The sequence below is a fragment of the Panthera uncia genome (assembly GCF_023721935.1).
Source record: "Panthera uncia isolate 11264 chromosome A1 unlocalized genomic scaffold, Puncia_PCG_1.0 HiC_scaffold_17, whole genome shotgun sequence".
Classification (NCBI taxonomy): domain Eukaryota; kingdom Metazoa; phylum Chordata; class Mammalia; order Carnivora; family Felidae; genus Panthera; species Panthera uncia.
In genome coordinates this window covers 31,579,287-31,600,277 of record NW_026057577.1, presented here as the reverse complement: position 1 = coordinate 31,600,277, position 20,991 = coordinate 31,579,287, and the positions used below count along the sequence as shown (strand labels likewise).

General features: G+C 40.4%; 1 protein-coding gene across 5 annotated transcripts in view; it reads right to left on the bottom strand.

Annotated features, from left to right (window-relative positions):
* Positions 1–20,991, bottom strand: part of CTNNA1 (catenin alpha 1) — a 184,651-nt gene that overhangs the window by 7,892 nt on the left and 155,768 nt on the right. For all 5 annotated transcript variants that reach the window (XM_049649300.1, XM_049649301.1, XM_049649302.1 and 2 more), the window contains exons 11-13: positions 10,906–11,062; positions 3,129–3,329; positions 2,401–2,552 (exon numbers count right to left, since the gene is read on the bottom strand). In XM_049649300.1, the coding sequence (XP_049505257.1) occupies positions 2,401–2,552; positions 3,129–3,329; positions 10,906–11,062 (510 nt within the window). The remainder of the gene's footprint in view (positions 1–2,400; positions 2,553–3,128; positions 3,330–10,905; positions 11,063–20,991) is intronic.

Genomic DNA, 20,991 nt, shown 5'->3' with positions numbered 1-20,991 from the left:
CAAAGTGGAAGGTTGTGTGTGGAGCTCAGGACAGTCACCCTGGATGTTTTTCCCAAGGGAATGAGGACTGTGTGAGAAGAGAAAAAGCCGACAACTTTGCTACCAGACATGCCACTGGTAAGGAGCTGAAGAGACGAGGACAAAGCAGACTAAGGAGGAGGAGGACGGATGGGAGAAATGCCAGTGTGCTGTATGCTGTACATGGGCAGAGACTTGGCAGGGGGCAGGCGGGACGTCCAGACCACCTCCACACCCTAAAGAAACAGCCCCAGGCCCCATGGGAGGGGGGGAGGCGAGCAGGAAGGTCTGAAACATTCTCGGATGCTAGGGTTGTGGGGCAATGCTGCCTGGTTCTGGGACCACAGTAGGGGCAGCTGCCCTATTCTACAATCAGGCTTAGCAGATGGCGGATTTCAAGAGAAGAGGATTGTGCAAAGCCATATAAGGAAGTGAATGGGGCAAAAGAGAGTCTACTAACTAACCAGAGATGCAAAAAGCTAGAAAAGGAACAAAGCAAAGACAGGCGTGGTTGGGTAAGGGTGACAGGTGAGGAAGACTCAGAGGACTGTCACATTCTGGACAGTGGGGGCTGCAGAGAAGGACACTGGACGCTGGAAATGACAAAGACCAGGTGTGACTATGGAAGGCAAGCTGAGGTAGGAGGAGGACAAGACACAAGACTGAGAGGCTTGGGGGATGGAAGGATGATTCTTGAATTCAAATAGGAATGGAGTCCAAGTGCACAGCAGTAAGCCAGGGCCTGCAGTGTAGCTGCCTCGCAGGCCTCAGTTGTGCCCTGGCTCTAGCACACGCGGCTGTGTACGCCTCTGCCAGGGCTGTGGCCATCCTGGTGCCCAGCACAGCTACCCCACTGCCAGGCCCTGTGCTGGGCACACTATCTACATTATAGCTAATTAAAACCATCAACCACTAGCACCTCTGTTTTAAGAGAAGATAAGAGAGGAGGCACCTGTTCACAGACACAGCTCTAGAAGAGGAGTCTTAGGAGGCCTGCCTGCTCTAAGGACCTGCTCTCCCACAACAGGACTCTAGGATCTGCATGCATTTCCTGGCATGTACGCAGTTTTTGTCACACTTTAAGCCCCAAAAGCATTAACCTCAGACACCCAATGACTCCTTTTTATCATTAATGTTCTTTTTATTTCTAGCTGTCTGTCAGTGTGGAAAAGAGCTCTGGAATAATAGGGCTGTGTTCATTACTAGTGGTTTATGTGACCTGGGATCCCTTCACAGCACTGAGACAGAGCTGCTGGGTTTAACCTGTTATTCAACCAGGCCAGGATTCTTCTTGAGCACAGGAATGAAGGGATGGAGAAAGCAAGAAGAACCAATTCCCTGCCCCCAACCTCCAACACATCCAGGGGACCTGGGACCTGTAGGAACAGCCAGCAGCCAACCAGGAAATCCAAGAACATTTATCTTTCCTCCTTACCCAGAGGTACAGTCTTGCCCAAGTATTTCTACACTGCATACGAACTGGGTCCAGCCTGATGCAACTGCCTTAGAAATGGCCTCTGTTTCCAGCTGACGGTCTGACTAGGTTCTACAGGATGCCAAACTGAGAGGATAAAAAAAAAAAAAAAAAATGGGACAGAATCCCTGCCTAGCTTGAAGGGCTGGACGAGCAAACCATGTAAATGACACTCCCCTGACCCCACTACACTGACAACACAGCACAATAGCCATGTATGCAGCAGGCAGGCTGGGCAGCTAGAGGAGGGCCCGGCCCAGGCCTGGGGGACCCCCAGGTGGCCTGGTGAGAATTATCCCTGCTCTCAGCTTCCAGAGCAATATGTTCATACTCCTAACAGCATGTGAGGGATCAATCGCTAGGGAAATTGCGAGGGAAAGATAGCTGTGAGACCTGGCACCAGCCCCTGGGCTGTATTACAGAGGGGTTAGTAGTTTCTCAAGGGTCTGCCATAGGCGCTCCTCCTTAGCCTCAACACACTGGGGCCCCAGGAGCCTCCTGCCTCCCTGCCACCCCTTCGAGGAGAGAGAACGTATTCTATGTGAACAGTAACTTCAACTTGCATTAAAGAAATACTCCGTTCTCTGCAAATAACCGAAAAGCCTTTATTCTGTGTAGTATCCCTCTAACTTACCAGAAGCCTCCTATGTGTGGTAGCTGTTTGCCTGAAACTAAATCATCAAAGCCAGTTCACACTAGCTCCCCTTCTTGGCCCAAGTTTGGGCTCTAACTTGCAAGTAAAAGTCATTTTAGACAACATAATTAAATATATCTCATTCTAACAGCTTTTAGATTCATGGTTTTAATATACTGCCACCGCATCTGCTGAGTTCCAGAATGATGCATTGCTCAAGTTTAGCAAATGATAAGAAAGAAGCTGTTAAAATGTCTGAAATGCAGTTACTCACCCTTATCATCAACACCGCTTTCCTGATGTCCCGGATGCCATCGTACACTAGGCGGGAGGCATCAATAAACTCATTCTCATCCATGGGCTGGGCAGGGTCCGAGCTGAGGGCTTCCACAGCTGCCTCTACTTGCTCAGTAAAACGTGGCATGACTGTGGAGAAAGAGGCAGGGCAGATCCTGCTAGGCCAGCAGACATGATCATTCTACCAGCCCTCCCTCAATCCCTCAGTCAGACAGGAGGAGATGAGGTATATGATGAAGAGCATCTGCCTCTACCTATGTGAGGAGTATTTACAGTTGAAATAAATTAAATGCTATATTTTACCAAGACTCAAATCATCTTTGTCTCTAACCAGATTTTGCAATACAGGATTTGGATGGGTGAGCAACTGAAGTGAGATAAACAGGAGGCCTCGCTTAAAACTAAGACTCTCCTTAATTTGGTATTTATCCACTCACAAGAGACTTTACTCAAAAATTCACCTTAAATAGTGTGTTCAGAATTATTCCCATCATTAGCTGTGGGACACATGAAGGAAAGGGGTTTTCAAGGCCTTAATTTGGTTGATCAACTTCTCAAGGTCTGATGTCCAACCCAGACATGTTGTGTGAAGACCTGATCTACATCCTGATCTCATCCTTCCTAACCACAGGGCCTGAACTCCCAGGATGGCCCGGCCCACCCATCTGTGTGTGGGGAGCACTGGAAGGGAGGAAGTCCCCGAACCTGTGTTGGAGAGCAGCTTGGTGGCTTCCAGGACTTTCTCTGTGTAGACCCCTGGCTCATAGTTGTCCATCTCTGAGGTGACTACATGGATGACCCTAGCAGCCCGGCCTCGAATCGCACCAGCTGTGCGGTCCAGCCCATCCACATCTTTCTCTTGGAGAGCAATGACACATTTGTTCACATCTTCCAAAATGTGATTTTCTGAAGAACAAACAAAAGGCTGAATGAGGGAGAAGGCATTCCACTAGAAGGGGAAAATTTTAAGTTGGCACCTATCGTTCACTGAGTGCTCATTTTGTGCCAGCTGCAGTGCCAAAGCGTTTCATGTATCATTTCACTGAACAGACCAGACTAACCACTGGATTAAAACTGTCCCACAGAAACTCAAACTGTAATCACCTCCAAGAATAACAATCTGCATTCCAGGTTTATAGAAAGAGGGAGAGACAGAGGTCAAATGAGATTTTTAAGGCACAGGTGTTTTGCAAACCAGGCAGAAAATTCAGATTATAGAAATCTACTAACTTCTCTTTAAATAATTTCACTGACCTAATGTCCCAAAACAAAGTCTAAAACAGAGGGAGGGGTTCACGATAAGTCTCATTCCTTCCATTCTCTTGCCCCTCCCTCAGTAGATGCCAATGTATTCAGACCATCTCCCAAGAAGCCAGGACAGCCCTGGGATAGAAGGCGCTGGAAAGGAGACTGAAGCCTCCTCTGGAGGGCATAGAGGAAGCCCATCTAAAGCAAAACATTTAGTAACCCTCTCATGGGTGCAGGGGGTACCTTGCTGTGGTATTTACAAAAACCCTTGAATCCTGTTAAGCTGACATTTTGAGGACCCACCAAACCTACTTTTCCTCAAAGCAAAATGCTTGACACTGGATACTGGGAACCTCTGAGTTAGCTTTAGCTTCATCTATAATAAAAGCAAAGTGGAAGCAACCAAAATGTCTAAGGACAGTAGGTAATATATTATGGGTACTATACAGCCATTAAAATGGATGAGGTCAATGTGTAAGGGCTAACCCAGAATGGTAAAAGGGGATGTTCTCACCCAGAACTGAAGGGACCACGAGGATATGGCCCAAATGACAGGGCTCCTCAGACTCCGTGAAGTTGGTTGGAGAGTGACATAAAGGAAAGCCACCAAGTCATCATCTAGCCATTGCCTCCCAGCTCAGAAAGGAGCTTTCTTCAAGACATGCAAGAACTCATAGAGGATATGCTCACTTAATTAAGCCAAGAGAGTACCAGGTACAATAGGTGAAAGACTAATGGCCCTAGTTCTTCTGGCAGAGCTAGAACAATTAGGGCAAAAGTAATCTAAGAAACATATCTGGTCATTTCTTTGCCAGTCCTGGCCACCTTATGCATCGACATGTCATTATTCTGGACTGCTTCCTGATTTAATCCACTTCCAAAAGCCATTACCCTTCCCTCACAGCCTCTGCTAACATACTCAGTCAAGTTATATATGACAATGTCTGGAAGGGAGGGAACAATAAGCTTGACCTCTTAAGATACTCAAAACTAGGATAGTGGTCATGGTGCTATTTCCTCTCATGTCAAATGGAGGCAGAGGCAAGTGGTACTTAGTAGATCTATCAAAGAACAGTATACCACAATGCACTGCCTTTGTAATTCCCAAGAGACCAGAGACAGGAACTCTGTAAGGGTCTCTGTTCCGAGACTAAAGGTACAGTGGCATAAAATGAAAACAATCACAATGCGAAAGAAATAACCATGTGAAAGAATTAAAAAGAGAGTTGGTGAAAACATGTTTCCTATAAAACTAAATGCACCCTTACCATATGATCCAGCAATCACACTCCTTGGTATTTATCCAAAGGAGTTGAAAACCTAAGTCCACATAAAAACATGCACACAGATGTTTACAACAGCTTTGTTCATAACTGCCAAAACTTGGAAACCACCAAGGTGTCCTTCAGTAGGTGAATGGATAAAATGAGGTAAATCCAGACCATGGAATTTTATTCAGCACTAAAAAGCAATGAGCTATCAAACCATGAAAAGACATGGTATACATATTACTAAATGAAAGAAGACAATCTGAAAAGGCTACATACTGTATTATTCCAACTATAGGACATTCTGGAAAAGGCAAAACTATGGAGGTAGTAAAAATATCAGGAGTCAGAGGGGGTAGGAAGAACAGACAGAACATAGAGGATTTTTAGAGCAGTGAATACTTTACATGACACTATTATGATGGATACATCATTAGTTGTAACAAATGTGCCACTATGATGGGACATGCTGATGAGGCTGTGCACGTGTGGGTTTACAGACTGATGGAAAATCTCTGTACGCTTCTCTTAAATTGTGCTGTGAACTTAAAATTGCTCTAAAAGTTTTTCTTTCTTTTCTTTAAATAAATTATTTTCAGTGAAAGCCAGAATACAGTGTGAATTCCTATTACAGAAAAGAAAAATGAATTACCACGGTAAAGCAAAGAAAACCCTAATTTTGTGTCTACTAATTCAAAAAGAAGTGGGGACCTGTAGGGTTTCTATCATTGTACTATCAACAGAGAAAACCTATTAAACTTTTTACATAAACAAATTTTAGGAAGGATATTTATTTGAACCATTCATAAGAATGAATGGATGGGGAGCCCATTGGAAGCATCTTTTATATACAAACTTTCTATATAATTAAACTAAACACAGTGGTACTGGGCCTGCACACCATACCAACCTGTGGGTTACGAACTGCTGCTTTTAGGGGTGCCTGGGTGGCTCAGTCGGTTGAGTGTCCGACTTTGGCCCAGGTCATGATCTCGCGGTCCGTGAGTTCGAGCCCCACGTCAGGCTCTGTGCTGACAGCTCAGAGCCTGGACCTGCTTCGGATTCTGTGTCTCCCTCTCTCTCTGCCCCTCCCCAACTCATGCTCTGTCTCTCTCTGTCAAATATAAACAAACATTTAAAAAAAAAAAAAAAAAGAACTGCTGCTTTTGCTGAACCTAAAACATTTTACACTGTATTTTGTTTAAGGAAAGGAAAGCAGCAGGAAGGGAAAGAAAAAGTATCACTAACTAAACTATGAACCAATGTTTTCTTGTATCATTGATTTTAAAACTCATCCTTGTTTCAGGATTGTTAGTATGGGGGAGGAAGCCCATCTTAGAATCAATGAAGCATGACGTTCTTTTTTGTTCATTAAGCAAAATAGCCCAAACTTTCACCAGTGATTTGTTAACCTTCATCTAGACACCTATGTTTTTAAAAATCAATTTAGACTTTCTTGAATTCACACTGGCTTTCTTCCAGTGAACCTAAACCAGGGAAGGGCTTGCTATTCTTTAGCAACAAAGGAAGCCTTCTATTTCAGGAAGCTGACTAAAGTAATAGTGTCTACCGTCACTGAACAGCTGTCTCTAGGAAAGCCCCATCCAGCTGAGGCTACCACATACCCAGGACACAACATCAATCCTGTTCTCTGCACTTGAGCCTTAAGGGAGAAGCGAGGTTCCAGTGAATGTGCACAAACACGAGAGGGTTGGAGGTACCCAGGCTAACTAAAATCTTAAGTTACTTCAGCTTTAATTGAATTTCCAAGGAACCTCAGCATGGGTCCCTTATGGGTAGACACACCAATCTATACCCCGTTAAAGACTCTCAATTGTTAAACAGTCATCACTGGGAGGTGCCTCTAACAGGAAAAAAAGTCACATATACAACAGTCTATCTAACAAGGGACCATATTATGGACACTATTATGTTTTTCATTTGAAAACCTTTCTAGGCCTGCATCCACCCATTTGCCTCATTCATGTTAATGGCTGCAAAGTACCTTACTGAATAGATGGAGGGGCCATAATTTACTTATCCAGTCTTCTCTTCAACATTTTGGTTGACATGAACAACTTTGTACAGGTATTTTGGCAAACATTTGTGTACATATCCCTGAAAAAAATTTCTAGCAATAGGATTACTAACTCAAAAGGCATATATATGTTTAAAGTAGATATGCAGTGCCTAATTGGCCTCCAGGAACCAAGCCAACTGGAATTCTCCAGAATGCTGCATCAACTCATACTTCAATTCATGATATGTAACAGGGCCCATTCTGTGTACCCTTTGTTCTGGATATCTTTATTGGTATTAACCTTATGCACACATATGAAATGATAATATTTTAATACTTTATATAGAGGACTTAATCTATAACAGGAAATACTGAGGGCTTGACATTTAACTCTTTACATAGTAGCCATTAAAAAAAAAAAAATCACCATTAAATAATGAGCAAGCCAGGGCAGGGACTTCTCCAAGGTCACACAGCTAGTGGGCAGGGGAGTCAGAAATCAAACCTATCTTCACTACCTTATCTTCAAAGTTTTTTTTGCTTTTCAACACAAAAACAAAAAATTAGGTATTGTAATCCTTTTATTTAATGGCCTTCCAATAAGACCAAATTGGGCACGGTGACCCTTAATGAAGAAGAAAAAGTACAAATTACCACTCTTACGTGTTGCCCTAATGTATCTAATGCAATATACTATTTGTTTCCAAGAGCACGTGGTAAAAAATGTAATAAACCCAATTGGAACCACTCTAACCAAACACTTGAATTAAAAGAAAAAAAAGAAGACACTAAAGCTTCCACATGTAAGCAGAATAAATGCACAAGAAAGTAAATTGCACTTCCATGGAAAACGTTTATCAAATACAATTCAAATGAAATTCAAACAGTCTTTATCACTTTGATAAATTTCAAACTCCTGTCCTTAAGGGATCAGTCAATATAAATATACTTGTGGTCTGCTGAATGCGCTCTAGCATCTTAACATCTCCAGTATTTACAAGGCACATTGTGAAAAAAGCTTGGTGAAAAGGAGCTCCACTCCCTCTTCCCTGGGATGGCAGGCATGTCCCCCTACTTTCAAATGCCACTGTCTCCGATTTGATTGTAACACAGAGTTTTGTCAAGTTTCCCTTGCCCTGCAGCCTCATGAAATGTTTGGGGGCTTCACCAAATTATACACAAAGTTACCATTAGTTTTTGAGTCACAAATTTAGACAGGGCTTGTGGCAGGTATGAGGGAACTTCTGGAACCAACAGGACAGAATATCCAGCAACAATAGAGATAAAGCAACAAAAAGTCCTCTCAGTCCTATTCCCTAAATAACTTTTAGAGGGGGTTCTTGGCTAGTGGGCAGGCTTCAGCAAATTTCTAGGCCCCATGAGTTCCAAGAAGGATTTCATGGTAGAAAATCCTTATTGGAAATATTCCTTAAAAACTATCACACTGCCAGAGGTATCAGAATACAGTAGAAAACAACCACTCCAAGGAGTCAAGCACAATCCTTACTTTGCATTAGTATAGATTTATGAAACCCACCACCCAAAGCTAGACTCTGTGCTGGGCACTTGCCTGGCAGCTCGTCTACTCAAAGCCATGCCTACTTCACAAACAGGACTACTGAAGCACCGGCATGACAGAGGGCAGAAACCCGCAGAGGGGGAAGATCAGGATGAGGACAAGACATGACTTACTGTCTAAAGACTATCCATGAATGCTGCAGACTGACACCTCCTCTCCAATCCACGGTGCACAATTAGAGATGCTGTGAACTGTACAAGGGCTAAGGACTGGAGACCAGTAGGGGCCTGCCTAGTTCAAAGTGGCATTCCTTGTGATGACAGCCAGTCACTTCCCTAGCAAGACTGTGTCAGGTGAGATGGTTAGACATCTCTAGTTCCCCATCCTACCATGAAAAGATGCTCAAATTTCCATGGGTGAGGTGGGTGTGTGAAGGTATAAAAGAGTGTGAATGCCAACAACTAACTAGTCAGTTGTGGAGAACTCTGCACAGAAATCTGCTTGTATCCTCCCCTTCATCCCATGCCCCTATAAAGCACAGAAGAATTATGAATATTAATCATTTGATACTAAGCAAACCTGTGACAAAACCTGTAGACCTCTGAATTCACATACTCTGAAAACACCAACACTTCCTGACTCAGAGAACTGTTCTGTATTTTTATTTCCTAAATAGCAACGGTCTAGACTCCTTTCCATCAAGTCAGCCCTTATACTTTCCCACATTTGCATAAAAATTGAACATGCTCACCAGATAAGAGTGTATCTGTTAAAGAATTTAATTTCTCTTTACCATTCTTCTGTTTTATGTCATATACCCTAAAGATACTGCCTGGATGCCACTAAATGCTACTGCAGAAGCCTCTTTGTTCTCCAATTTGAAGAATGTTGCATGAGGGACATTTGATTCTATTACATTTTATTTTGCTGTAAGAAGGACTGAAAATCCCTTGAGACCAAGCGTGAGATATATACCCAACCTCATCACAAGAAGTAAGTTTAGGAATGTAGTATCTATCTCCGGAGGGGGGCTTTACATTTAGGTTTCAGAATTTGTTTGCTTAAAAGTGTGCTGTGAAGGTGGAATGTTTTTCTCTAAACCTATGAAAAAGAATAACTCAGTACTTCATTGGGAAAAACAACAGAAGGCCAAGATTTCCCAAAAAAGCCATTGCTGCATTTTTGGCACCAGCAAAGATGTGCTTGCAAATGGGGTTTTCATTTTAAAGTACCGGCACCTGCAATTTGGCAGTCCTGCAGCAGCATGGTTTATCCCCTCTTTTTGCAGTTTATGGATTGCCTGTTCCCCACTCTCTCAACTACATCCAAAGCTACCAACCCCAAGGAGAACAGGCAGAGACAGGAGGACATTGGTATGCAGAACACACTGTAACCTTATATATAGGTCATTGCTGGAGGACTGCGCTGTGCATGTACTTAAGCCCCACTTCTCTTTCAAGCTCCATTGACAGACACATCTCCCACATTCCAGCCTGTGGTTCCCTAGGGTGACAGGTAGTTTTAGCCCTACAAGTACCCAGCCGCTGAGTCTGCCCATAGCCACTGGCCTCAGGAGGCCTGGCACCTCCAGAGAGCAAGCATGTAGCTAAGGGCAGCAGAGGCCCTGTTAAATGAAGAATGCATTTATACTTGCTCAATGTGAAGGAGATGGATTGAAATTTATCTGTGTGATAAACAGTGAATTGCAGTTGACAGACATTTTCTATATGAATGCAATTTACTATGTCATTACCAGTTTATGTTTATATAATGAAATCAACTGTTTTTGTGAGGTGAATTACCCAGATTTACTTTTTGCAAGTTCATAATTAAATGGCACTTAAATATTTCCTCTCTGTTTTCTATCCGTGCACCATGCAGACAGAGTCCTTTAAAAAGTAGGCAGTTAAACTATGATCATTTCTGAGGGAGAGAGGAAGAAGCTTTCCAGGAAGGGGGAAAATTTATTTTAAAAAATGAACTAAAGATGATGGTGCTGGAAACCTCTCCTCTAAAGTTTCACAGGCTTACAATAAATAACCACAGCCTCTCACAGGACACAGGTCAATGTTTTTTCTAAATACAATAGCTTCAAGAGAGGTGGATGGTCACGGTGCTGTACAGGTCAACAGATGCAAAATATTACTCTATACAAATGGGAGAAAACTGCCAGCCAGATTTCAAATTCATGCTTCTAAGATCTAGACCAGCCCCACCACAAGGGAAACAACTGCAATCCACCTCCCACTGTTTAGGAGCCAGTGGTAGTTTGTTGTTGTTTTTTTTAATTAAAATCAAAACCAGCACAATATTATTGCTAGAATAATTTACTTGCCCAGACTTGGGGGTGTTTTCATTGTCCATTACTGTGACTTAGAAGTTATTATGCACATTCTCACAGGCTTCTCTGGGGAACCAGCTCATTACCTGAGACAGCCAAGAAGTCATCAATGGAAGTAATGTCATCGACAGCATCTGTGAGAACACGGACTTGTTTTTCCCACTGTTCTTTAAAAAGATCCATGTTCTCTTGGGCCAGTTTACTCTGTGGTTTTGCTGCTAAAGCCAATGCAGCATTGATAACCTGCAAAGATATTGAAGTTCATTTTTTACTCTTCCAGAGGCATGAAAAGAAGATAGGTGGGACACTCTGGTCAATACACTGGTGATGGCTTTGTCTCATAGACATTTCACAAGGATCCATGATACCACGTGTTCCACCACAACACTTACGAAGATGAAGAAGTGTTAAACAATAAGTAGCAGATGTGAGGGTAAAAGAAAATACATTGGAAATGCAGATACACAGTAAGACAAACAAATGAAAATATCTCCAACCTCTCCACTCTGTGACAGCAACTTTTGAAAATTTTTGACATTATATTCCAGCCTTTATGCTATACACAATACCCATACACAAGTACATCCCATGACAAAAATATAAAATTCCATGCTACATAAGACTATCTTGTTTCTTCTTCAACATTAACTGTTTCTTATCCCATCTTCTGGATTTACACTGTTATTTTCCTATTACACGATTTCTAGGTTTCATAGAGTTACCCACTATTCTTAATAATTTGATGACGAATGTTTGCTATTTCAGGTTCTGAATTTTAAAAAGTAATCTGTACAAAAAGCACCTGGCTTGAGATATAATTCACATACCAAAAAATTCACCAATTTAAACCTTACAATTCAGTAATTTTTAGTATATTCACAGTTGTGCAACCAGTACCACAAGACCACTTTCATCACTCCAAAACAAACCCCATATACATCAGCAGCCATTCCCCATTTTGCTCGTTCCTTAAAACTACCTACTGGCAACCACTAACTTTACTTTCTTTTTCTGTAGATTTGTCTATCCTGGGTAATTCATATAAATGGAATCATATTAATATGTGGGTTTTGTAACTAGCTTCTTTCACTTGATGTTTTGGAGGTTCTTCCATGCTGGAAAATATGTCAGTCAGTATTTCATTCCTTTCTACTGATAAATAATATGCCATTATACAGATACACAAGATTTTATTTATCCATACATCAGGTGATCAGTTTATTTATCCATACATCAATGAACCATTTCCACTTGTTTGACCATTATGAAAAAAGCTGTTATGAACATTCACATACATGTTTCTGTGTTTTCATTATTTTTGGGTCCATCAGCAGGAGTGGAATAGCTGGGTCGTATGTTTAACTTTAGACAAACTGCCAGACTTGTTTTCCAAAGCAGTTGCACAATTTTACATTTTCACCAGAATGTATGAAGGTTCCAATCTTCACTAACACTTGTTCTTTTCTTTTTTTTTCTCTCTTTTCTTTTTAATGATAGCCATCCTAGTGGGTGTGAAGTGCTATCTCATTGTGGTTTAATTTGCTTTTCTCTGATGGTGCATGATATTACACATCTTTTCCTATGCTTATTGACCATTAGCACAGATTCTTTGGAGAAATACCTACTCAATCCTTTGCTGTTTTCACTCAATGAGTAAATAATGAAATCGAACTGAGAGGATAATTACTAACATTTCTAGGTCCACCATCCTTATGGGTTATCAAAAATAAATACACTTATGATAATGCAACTTGGAAGGGAAGCAACGACAAGAGAAAACTGGTGGTGATGGAATCGAGGTCTGGATGAAGCAGAAAAATACTTACCACAGAAGCATTTGGCATGCAAAGCTGAAGACAGGATTTGGGACACATTTTTTTTAGGTGACACAGGGACCACATGCCTATAGGTCTTAATTCCCAATATACTGCAGCAGTATTCAAGAATTTTATTCAACGCAGTCAACAAAGACTTGTAAACAAACTGAAGAATCACACCTACTAGACTGACGCAGCTGTTCCTCTTCCCTCCTAAACAACTCGAACTGACAGACCAACAAGATTATAAACTACAGACTCATAGGCATAAGGGACTGGGCCAGCTACTTATTATTAACAGCCCGTTTATAAAAGCATATGGGTTTGGACAATCAATTATTGTAAGAAGAGCTATCCCACCATCTTTCCATGTGTTATACTGTGGTCTTCCATATTTTCATCATTTCAAGACTTGTTCTTTGCCTCTCTTCCTTCTTGCCATTCACTTCCCACCAGGTGATTCACCACTGTGGACTACTCTCTTCACTACTTAACTCACTGATTCACCAATGCGCCAATGAATCAGAGCAGAGCTAGACTGTATAAGAATACTTGGCTGAAAAAAGTGTTTCCTAAGATAGCCAAGTAAACACGGGCAGGGAATTAATTATATGTTTTAAATACGAAGATAATTCCTCTATTACAAAAAGAAAATTGCTCTCTTTGTTCTATAATATATCTTATCTCATACAGTATAATGGAGAAAAAGCACCTTATCTAAGGTTAACTTTCTCATTTTCATTACAAACTATTTACAAAGGACACTTGATAAATACTCATTTCTGATGACTCTGACTCTGAGTAAATTAGAAAGATTCTGAACATACTACTTTAAATAATCATCAAACATTATACTTTGTGGTGAAAACTAGAATCATTTACCTTAAAAAATAGATGTTATTAATGTTATACTTACTGTTACCATTAGTTAAACAATAATATAATGATCTTTCTAGCCAATGAAATCAAATGGGAAATAGAAATAAAAGAAAAAGCTGTTAGAAAGGAGACCACCAAATGACTTTTCAATACAGATGATCTGTTTATCTAGGAAACTGAAGAGAGTCACCACCCAAAAATTTAGTATTATAAAGAGTTCATTAAGGAAGCTACAGACATATAAATATATATTAAAAAAATCAATTTTTTATATACTAGAAAAAAGAAAGTAAAATGAAAGGAATGTCAAATCTTTATGAAAGCAATTAACGGGAAATAAAGGGGACTAGATCTCTGAAGAAACCCACAGTATTAAAGTAACAGTAAGTGATTTAACTTTTCTGAGGAATATTACAAAAACTTAAATAAACAAACATATTCCATGTTTAGGCATAGGAAGACTGACCTACTTACTCACAAATTAATCTGGAACAATAAACAGCTAGGAATAGCCAAAAAAACCTTGGAGAAAGAGAGCAAGAGTAATGGAAGAGAGGTAATTAAAATGTAATACAAAGCTAAAGTAATTACAATAGAATCACCTAAAAATAGACGCTGTCATAGTGAATGAAAAAAGTTAACATCACATACAAGGAGGGATTAACAGTACATTGGTTTTGTATTTGATGGTCTATCTGGAGAAAAATAAAGTTAAACCCTCACTTCATGCTTACATTTAAAAGCTAACAAAGCTAAAGAATCTATTTATGGGGGCACCTGGGTGGCTCAGTCAGTTAAGCCTCTGACTTCGGCTGAGGTCATGATCTCATGGTTTGTGAGTTCAAGCCCCACATCGGGCTCTGTGCTGACAGCTCAGAGCCTGGAGCCTGCTTGGATTCTGTGTCTCCCTTTCTCTCTGCCCCGCCCCCGCTCTCGCTCTCTTTCTCTCAAAAATGAATAAACATCTAAAACATTAAAAAAAAAAAAAAGGCATCTATTTATGTTTTGACTGAATTCTTCAAGAGAAGTATCTCTCATTTCTTAGAAAACTCTGCCCTATTTCCAAATAACAATGGGAGAAGTTAATTCATAAATCTGACTATATTACTTCTGTATTTAAGTATATGTAACTGATGAAGTATGTTAGGTAAATCTGTAAGGAGAACACCAAAATACTAATAGAAAAATAGGGGAAAGACATGGACAGCCTACCTAAGATGAACATAAATGACTAGTAAACAACTAGGGGAAAAAATTTACTCTCACAAATCAAAAGAAATAAAAATTAATGGGAGTTAATATTTTTTCTCATTAAATTAGCAAAAAGCCCCACATGAGGCACTATCACCATGTTGAAAACCTCTAGAACAACGTTGAATAGGACATCCTTGTCTTGTTTTTGATTGTCTGGTGAAAGGACTCAGCCTGTTCCCGTTAATATTATGTTTCACCTGGTATGATGTTACCAGGCTGAGCAAATTCTCTTATGTTCCTGGTTTACAAAGTGTTTTTTGTCAGGCCTAGAGGTTAGATTTTCTCGAAGACTTTTTGTTTAATTTCTACTGCTCTGGCTATTTCTTCTCTGTCTTCTTTGCTGCCTTGTCTTCTTCGACATCAAAGAATTTCAGAGTTCCTCAAGGTTTATTTCTATGCTGCCCTTTCTCCTTTCTACACTCCTCTCCTCACAGTGAGCAATTTCATCTAGTTTCATGATTTTACATACCACTTAGGTGCCAACTACTCCCACATCTCCTATCCAGACCATTTATTCTAGCTCCCAACTCATATCGCTTGCTCTATACCAAACAGCTCCACTCAGATGTCTCACAATTTCCTGTCCCAAGAATGTGGAGTGGTCTTGCTTTAAAATTCTTGATCACTCAAGACACATAATGTTGGAGACAGCAAGGGAACTATACTTCCTTAGTCTAGTAAATCTCCTCCTCTCAAGCCTGGACTCTAAATGAGTATAATGAGTATTTGTTTCACACCTTCTTTTCTCACCTACCTCAGCCAGCATCCTCAGTCTCAGCTTCAAAGCCTGCTGCTTCCTACTTGAGTGAGATGAATGCGATCAAAAGACAATGTCCATAGTTCCTATCACCACATCTACCCACTTACCTGCATCTGTACCAGGTACTGTCTTACCTTTTTAAAAATATAGGTGTTCAATCTATGTTCCCATCTCAGACCAACCTTTCTACCTGTCCACTGCATCTTATTTCCTCTCCCCTACTCCAGGACATTGCTCTAGCAATTCTTCATCCATTCTATAGTATCTATATCGATATTGTCTATTATAAATTCTATTGGTTATATAGATTATCTATTCTGTATTATCAATATTTATACTGATATTATTCTATATTATCAATATTTCCCCTTTACTGGACTATTTCCTAATTATGTATTATCGATATTTCCCCTCTTTCTATACTGTAAATATTTCTCATCTATTGGATTATTTTCAACAGGTAAACATAAAAAACATGCTAGTATGGGTCCCAACTAAAAATAAAAAACAAGTAACAGTCTCAATCGCGTATCTAGCTCATGCTACCACCCCATGTCTCTATAAACCTTACATAAAATCTGAAAGAGCTGCCAACTTGTTATACCCAATCCCTCTCTCCTCTCTTGAACCCATTCTAGTCAAGCTTATGTCTCCTAAACTCTACCTAAACTCCTTTGTCCAAGGTCATTTGTCATCTCTACATATTGTTGAATCCAAGGACTAATTCTCAGTTCACGTTCAACAACCATTTGACAGGAATAAACATCATTCCTAGAAACACTCTTTTTCACTTGGTTTCCAAGGTAGAGCCAGCTTCTGGTGTTCTTCTGGTCTTACTAACCCTTCCTCAGTCTTCTTTGCTCATCTCCCCAAACTTTAAATGTTAGAGAACCCCAGTTTTAGTACCTAGACTTTTTTACTCTAGGTATACTCATTCTATTGGTGAGCATATCCAGGCTCATGGTATCCTATGTGTGCTGATGAGTCTCACATTTATACAACCTGTCTAGATCTGTTCCTTGAATTTCACTTAGCATCTTGCATATCTAATTACCGTGTCTAAAACAGAGCTCCTTAGCTGTTCCCCCAAACCACGCTTCCCTATCAAAATAAATGACACCTCCATCCTTCCAGCTACTTATATTCAAAACCCTGGAATTCTCCTTCACTCCTCTCTTTCCCCTCCACCTCATATTTAATCCTTCAGTAAATTCTATCATCATATATCCAGAGTCTAATCAGTGCTTACCACATCCACTGTACTCTTTCCTGGATTAGTACCAAAGCCTCTGTTTTGGTTTCCTAATGCTGCTGTAACATATTATTACTGAAGTAATTTTACTTAAAACAACACAAATGTATTATCTTATAGTTCTGGACATCAGAAGTCAAAGTGTCAGCAGACCTATTCATTCTAGAGGCTCTAGAGGAGAATCCAGTCTGACTCCTAGAGGCTGCCCACATTCCTCGGCTTGTGGCCATATGGCTCCAATGCCCGCTTCTGCGATCACAGTGTCTTCTCAGACTCTGACACCTATGTCTCCCTGTTACGATACTTTGATTATACTGGGGTCCCTACCTGATAATCTAACTACCCTTAGTTCTCTCTCTCTCTCTTTTTTTTTTTAACCTTTACAAAGCCCTTTTGCTACTTAAAGTAATGCATTTATAGGTTTCGGAATTAGGAAATGAACATCTTTGTGGGGGGTGAGGGGTGTTTTCCTGCTTATTAGCACAGCCTCCTAAGAGATATCTCTGCTTCCATCCCTCCTGACAGAAGTCAGGGAGGCCTTGTTCAAACCTAAATTAAATCATGTCAATCCTCTATTCAAAATCCTTCATTGGCTTCCCATGTCACTCAGAGTAAAAAGCCAAAGGCCTTACCATGGCCCTAAAAAGCCCCAAACCACCCAAACATCTGTTAGAAATTTGACCCTCTTTTTGAAAGCCTCTGCATTTGCTGTTCTCTCTGCCTGGAGTGCCATACCTCCATGGCTTGTTCTATCATCTCCTCTGGGTCTTTGCTTCTAAATCATTTTCCCAATGGCATCTTTGCTGACATTCCCATACTATTTAACACACACATTACAATTTGTAGGATGTAGCTAAAGCAGTGCTTTAAGAGAAATTTATACCATTAAATGTTTAACTGTGACATCAGAAAAGAAAGTCTCAAATCAATGATCTAAAAACTTCTAACTTTAGAACTAGAAAAAGGACAAATTAAACCCCAAATCTGGCAGAAGGAATAAAGTAACATAGTAGTAACTGATGAAATATAAATTACCAAAGACACTCAAGAATAAACAGCTAATGTGAATATCCTTTTATCGATTAAAGAAACTGAATTGTTAAAAACCTTCCCACAAAGGAAACTCCAGGCCAAATGTCTTCAGTGGTAAATTATCCCAAACATTTAAAGGACTAATATCAATTATACAGATTTTTCAAGAAAACAGAAGAGAAGTAAACACTTTCCAACTGTTAGGCTATGGAAATCAGACTGTACCAGAAAAGAAAACAACTGACCAGTATCAATATGCAAGCCTTACAGGGAGACTGCAATGTCTCTGGCAGCATGTTACCAGCAGATCTCTGTCAGAAGGAGTGGAAGGGGCAGGGGGCAAGGTACTGAAACCTTTAGTCAGAAGCATCTCCTTCGAGCTCTTCTGTTAAGCTGCTTTGAAATAAAAGATTAGAGAATATCCGAAGTGGAAAAGTGAGGTGGTTCAAAGTTAGATGGTCCTATGATTGTGAAATAATAGATGCGTGAGAGCTGAGGTCACAGGGTACCCTGGCCTGTATGCCTTAGATGCTCCAATAAGAGCTACATATTTTCTCACCACCTATAGGCCAGGCCTGTCTGGGTTTGTGTTTATTTGATGCTTGTTAAGCCTGTCAGCCACAAAAATGATCAGTGTTCCCAAAAGCACAAAGGGAAAAGAAGCAATATGGAAGATAAATCTAAGGAGGCACAAGAAGAATGGGCAATTTCGTAAGTTGTTTCTCTAGTTAGTGAGAAGGACAAAAAAAAAAAAAAAAAGAAAGAAATGCAGATAAGCTGTGGCTTCAAATACTTAATTCACCTTTGTGTAGATTTCCAAGAAAGGCCATGCATTAAACCAGGCTATATGAATTATTAAAGTGCCAGATCTGTATTAACCTAAATGTACAATGCTCATTCTCACAAATGAACTAAGAAAAATAAAATATTAAGTGAGATCATCTCCAAAATGCCCTCCCACAATTTTAAAGATTCAATTGTCAGAAACCTTCTTTTTCCTTTTTTTCGCTGCCCAGCACCAAATGAACTAAAAAAGTGAAATATTTTAAGCAGCTACCACAGACTAAGACTTGGGCACATCTACAAACAAGGCATGTCAGGGATATGTGGGGTACAGATTCATATTTATCCCCATAACAGTTGGGTTTTTCCCTTATAAAGGCATGTGAGACTAGGGCTCTCTGCTCAAATGGAAGCAGGTCCCCCTCCAGATGAACAGAGACAGTGCAGCCACAGAGTAGCAGGCAATGCAGGCAGAGACAGCTGACCTACTTCCTTTCTTGCAACAGCAAATCACAAAAAAATGTGGGTGCTTTTGTTCCCCCAAGCAACAAAACAAAGCCACTTTCAGGTTACTTCCTCTTCAACTTTAATTAATCTCAAATATTTGAAGTTAAAGTCACTTAACTGCTACAAAGTTAGTACTTCACAACAGTTCTCATTTCCAAAGTTAATTTGCTACTGAGTGAACTGACAAAATGGGGGAAAAGCTCCTCTGGAGGTTCCATCTGTCATCTCTCCCCTTCAACAATAAGGTCTAGGAGCCAACTCCAAAATGTAGGTGGGGCCACAGAAGAGTTACATAAGGAGAACATCTCCAACACAGGGGCCCGGGCTTCCTACATGCAAGAGTGTGGGTGTGAGGCACAAAAACCAGCATGGAAAAATCGAACACGTACTTCATCCTGTGGTCAGATATTGCCAGCAGCCTCACAATAAAGATGCACTCTAATAACTGTCTTTAGGCTACAGCATTTTTGTTAATTAATAAATTAATTTTTATATTTTTAAATTTACATCCAAATTAGTTAGCATATAGTGCAACAATGATTTCAGGAGTAGATTCCTTAGTGCCCCTTACCCTTTAGCCCATCCCCCATCCCACAACCCCTCCAGTAACCCTCTGTTCTCCGTATTTAAGTCTCTTACGTTTTGTCCTCCTTCCTGTTTTTATATTATTTTTGCTTCCCTTCCTTTTGTTCATCTGTTCGTGTCTTAAAGTCTTCATAAGTGAGTCATATGATATCTTTCTCTAATTTTGCTTAGCCTAATACCCTCTAGTTCCATCCATATACTTGCAAATGGCAAGATTTCATTCTTTTTGATTGCCAAGTAATACTCCATTGTGTGTGTGTGTGTGTGTGTGTGTGTGTGTGTGTGTGTGTGTGTACACATGCCACATCTTCCTTCTCCAGTGATGGACATTTGAGCTCTTTCCATACTTTGGCTGTTGTTGATAGTGCTACTATAAACTTGGGGTGCATGTGGCCCTTCAAAACAGCATCCCTGTATCCCCTGGATAAATACCCTAGTAGTGCAATTGCTGGGTTGCACAGTAGTTCTATTTTTAATTTTTTGAGGAACCTCCGTACTATTTTCCAGAGAGGCTGTGCCAGTTTGCTTTCCCACCAGCAGTGCAAAAGAGATCCTCTTTCTCCGCATCCTCTCCAACATCCATTGTTACCTGAGTTGTTAATGTTAGCCATTCTGACAGGTGCTATCTCATTGTGGTTTTGATCTGTATTTCCCTGATGAGTGAGGTTGAGCATTTTTTCATGTGTCAGTTGGCCATCTGGATGTCTTCTTTGGAGAAGTGTCTATTCATGTCTTCTGCCCATTTCTTCACTGGATTATTTGTTTTTTGGGTGTTGAGTTTGAGAAGTTCTTTATAGATTTTGGATACTAACCGTTTATCTGATATGTCATTTGCAAATCTCTTCTTCCATTCTGTTGGTTGCCTTTTAGTTTTGGTGATTGTTTCCTTCGCTGTGCAGAAGCTTTTCATTTTGATGAGGTCCCTATAGTTCATTGGTACTTTTGTTTCCCTTGCCTCCAGAGACGTGTTGAGTAAGAAGTTGCTGTGGCCAAGGTCAAAGAGGTTTTTGCCTGCTTTCTCCCTGAGAATTTTGATGTCTTACATCATTACAAATGTCTTACATTTAGGTCTTTCATCCATTTTGAGTTTATTTTTGTGTATGGTGTAAGAAAGTAGTCCAGGTTCATTTTTCTGCATGTCACTGTCCAGTTTTCCCAGCACCACTTGCTGAAGAGACAGTCTTTATTCCATTGGATATTCTTTCCTGCTTTGTCGAAGTTTAGTTGGCCATACATTTGTGGATCCATTTCTGGGTTCTCTATTCTATTCCATGGATCTGAGTGTCTGTTTTTGTGCCATATA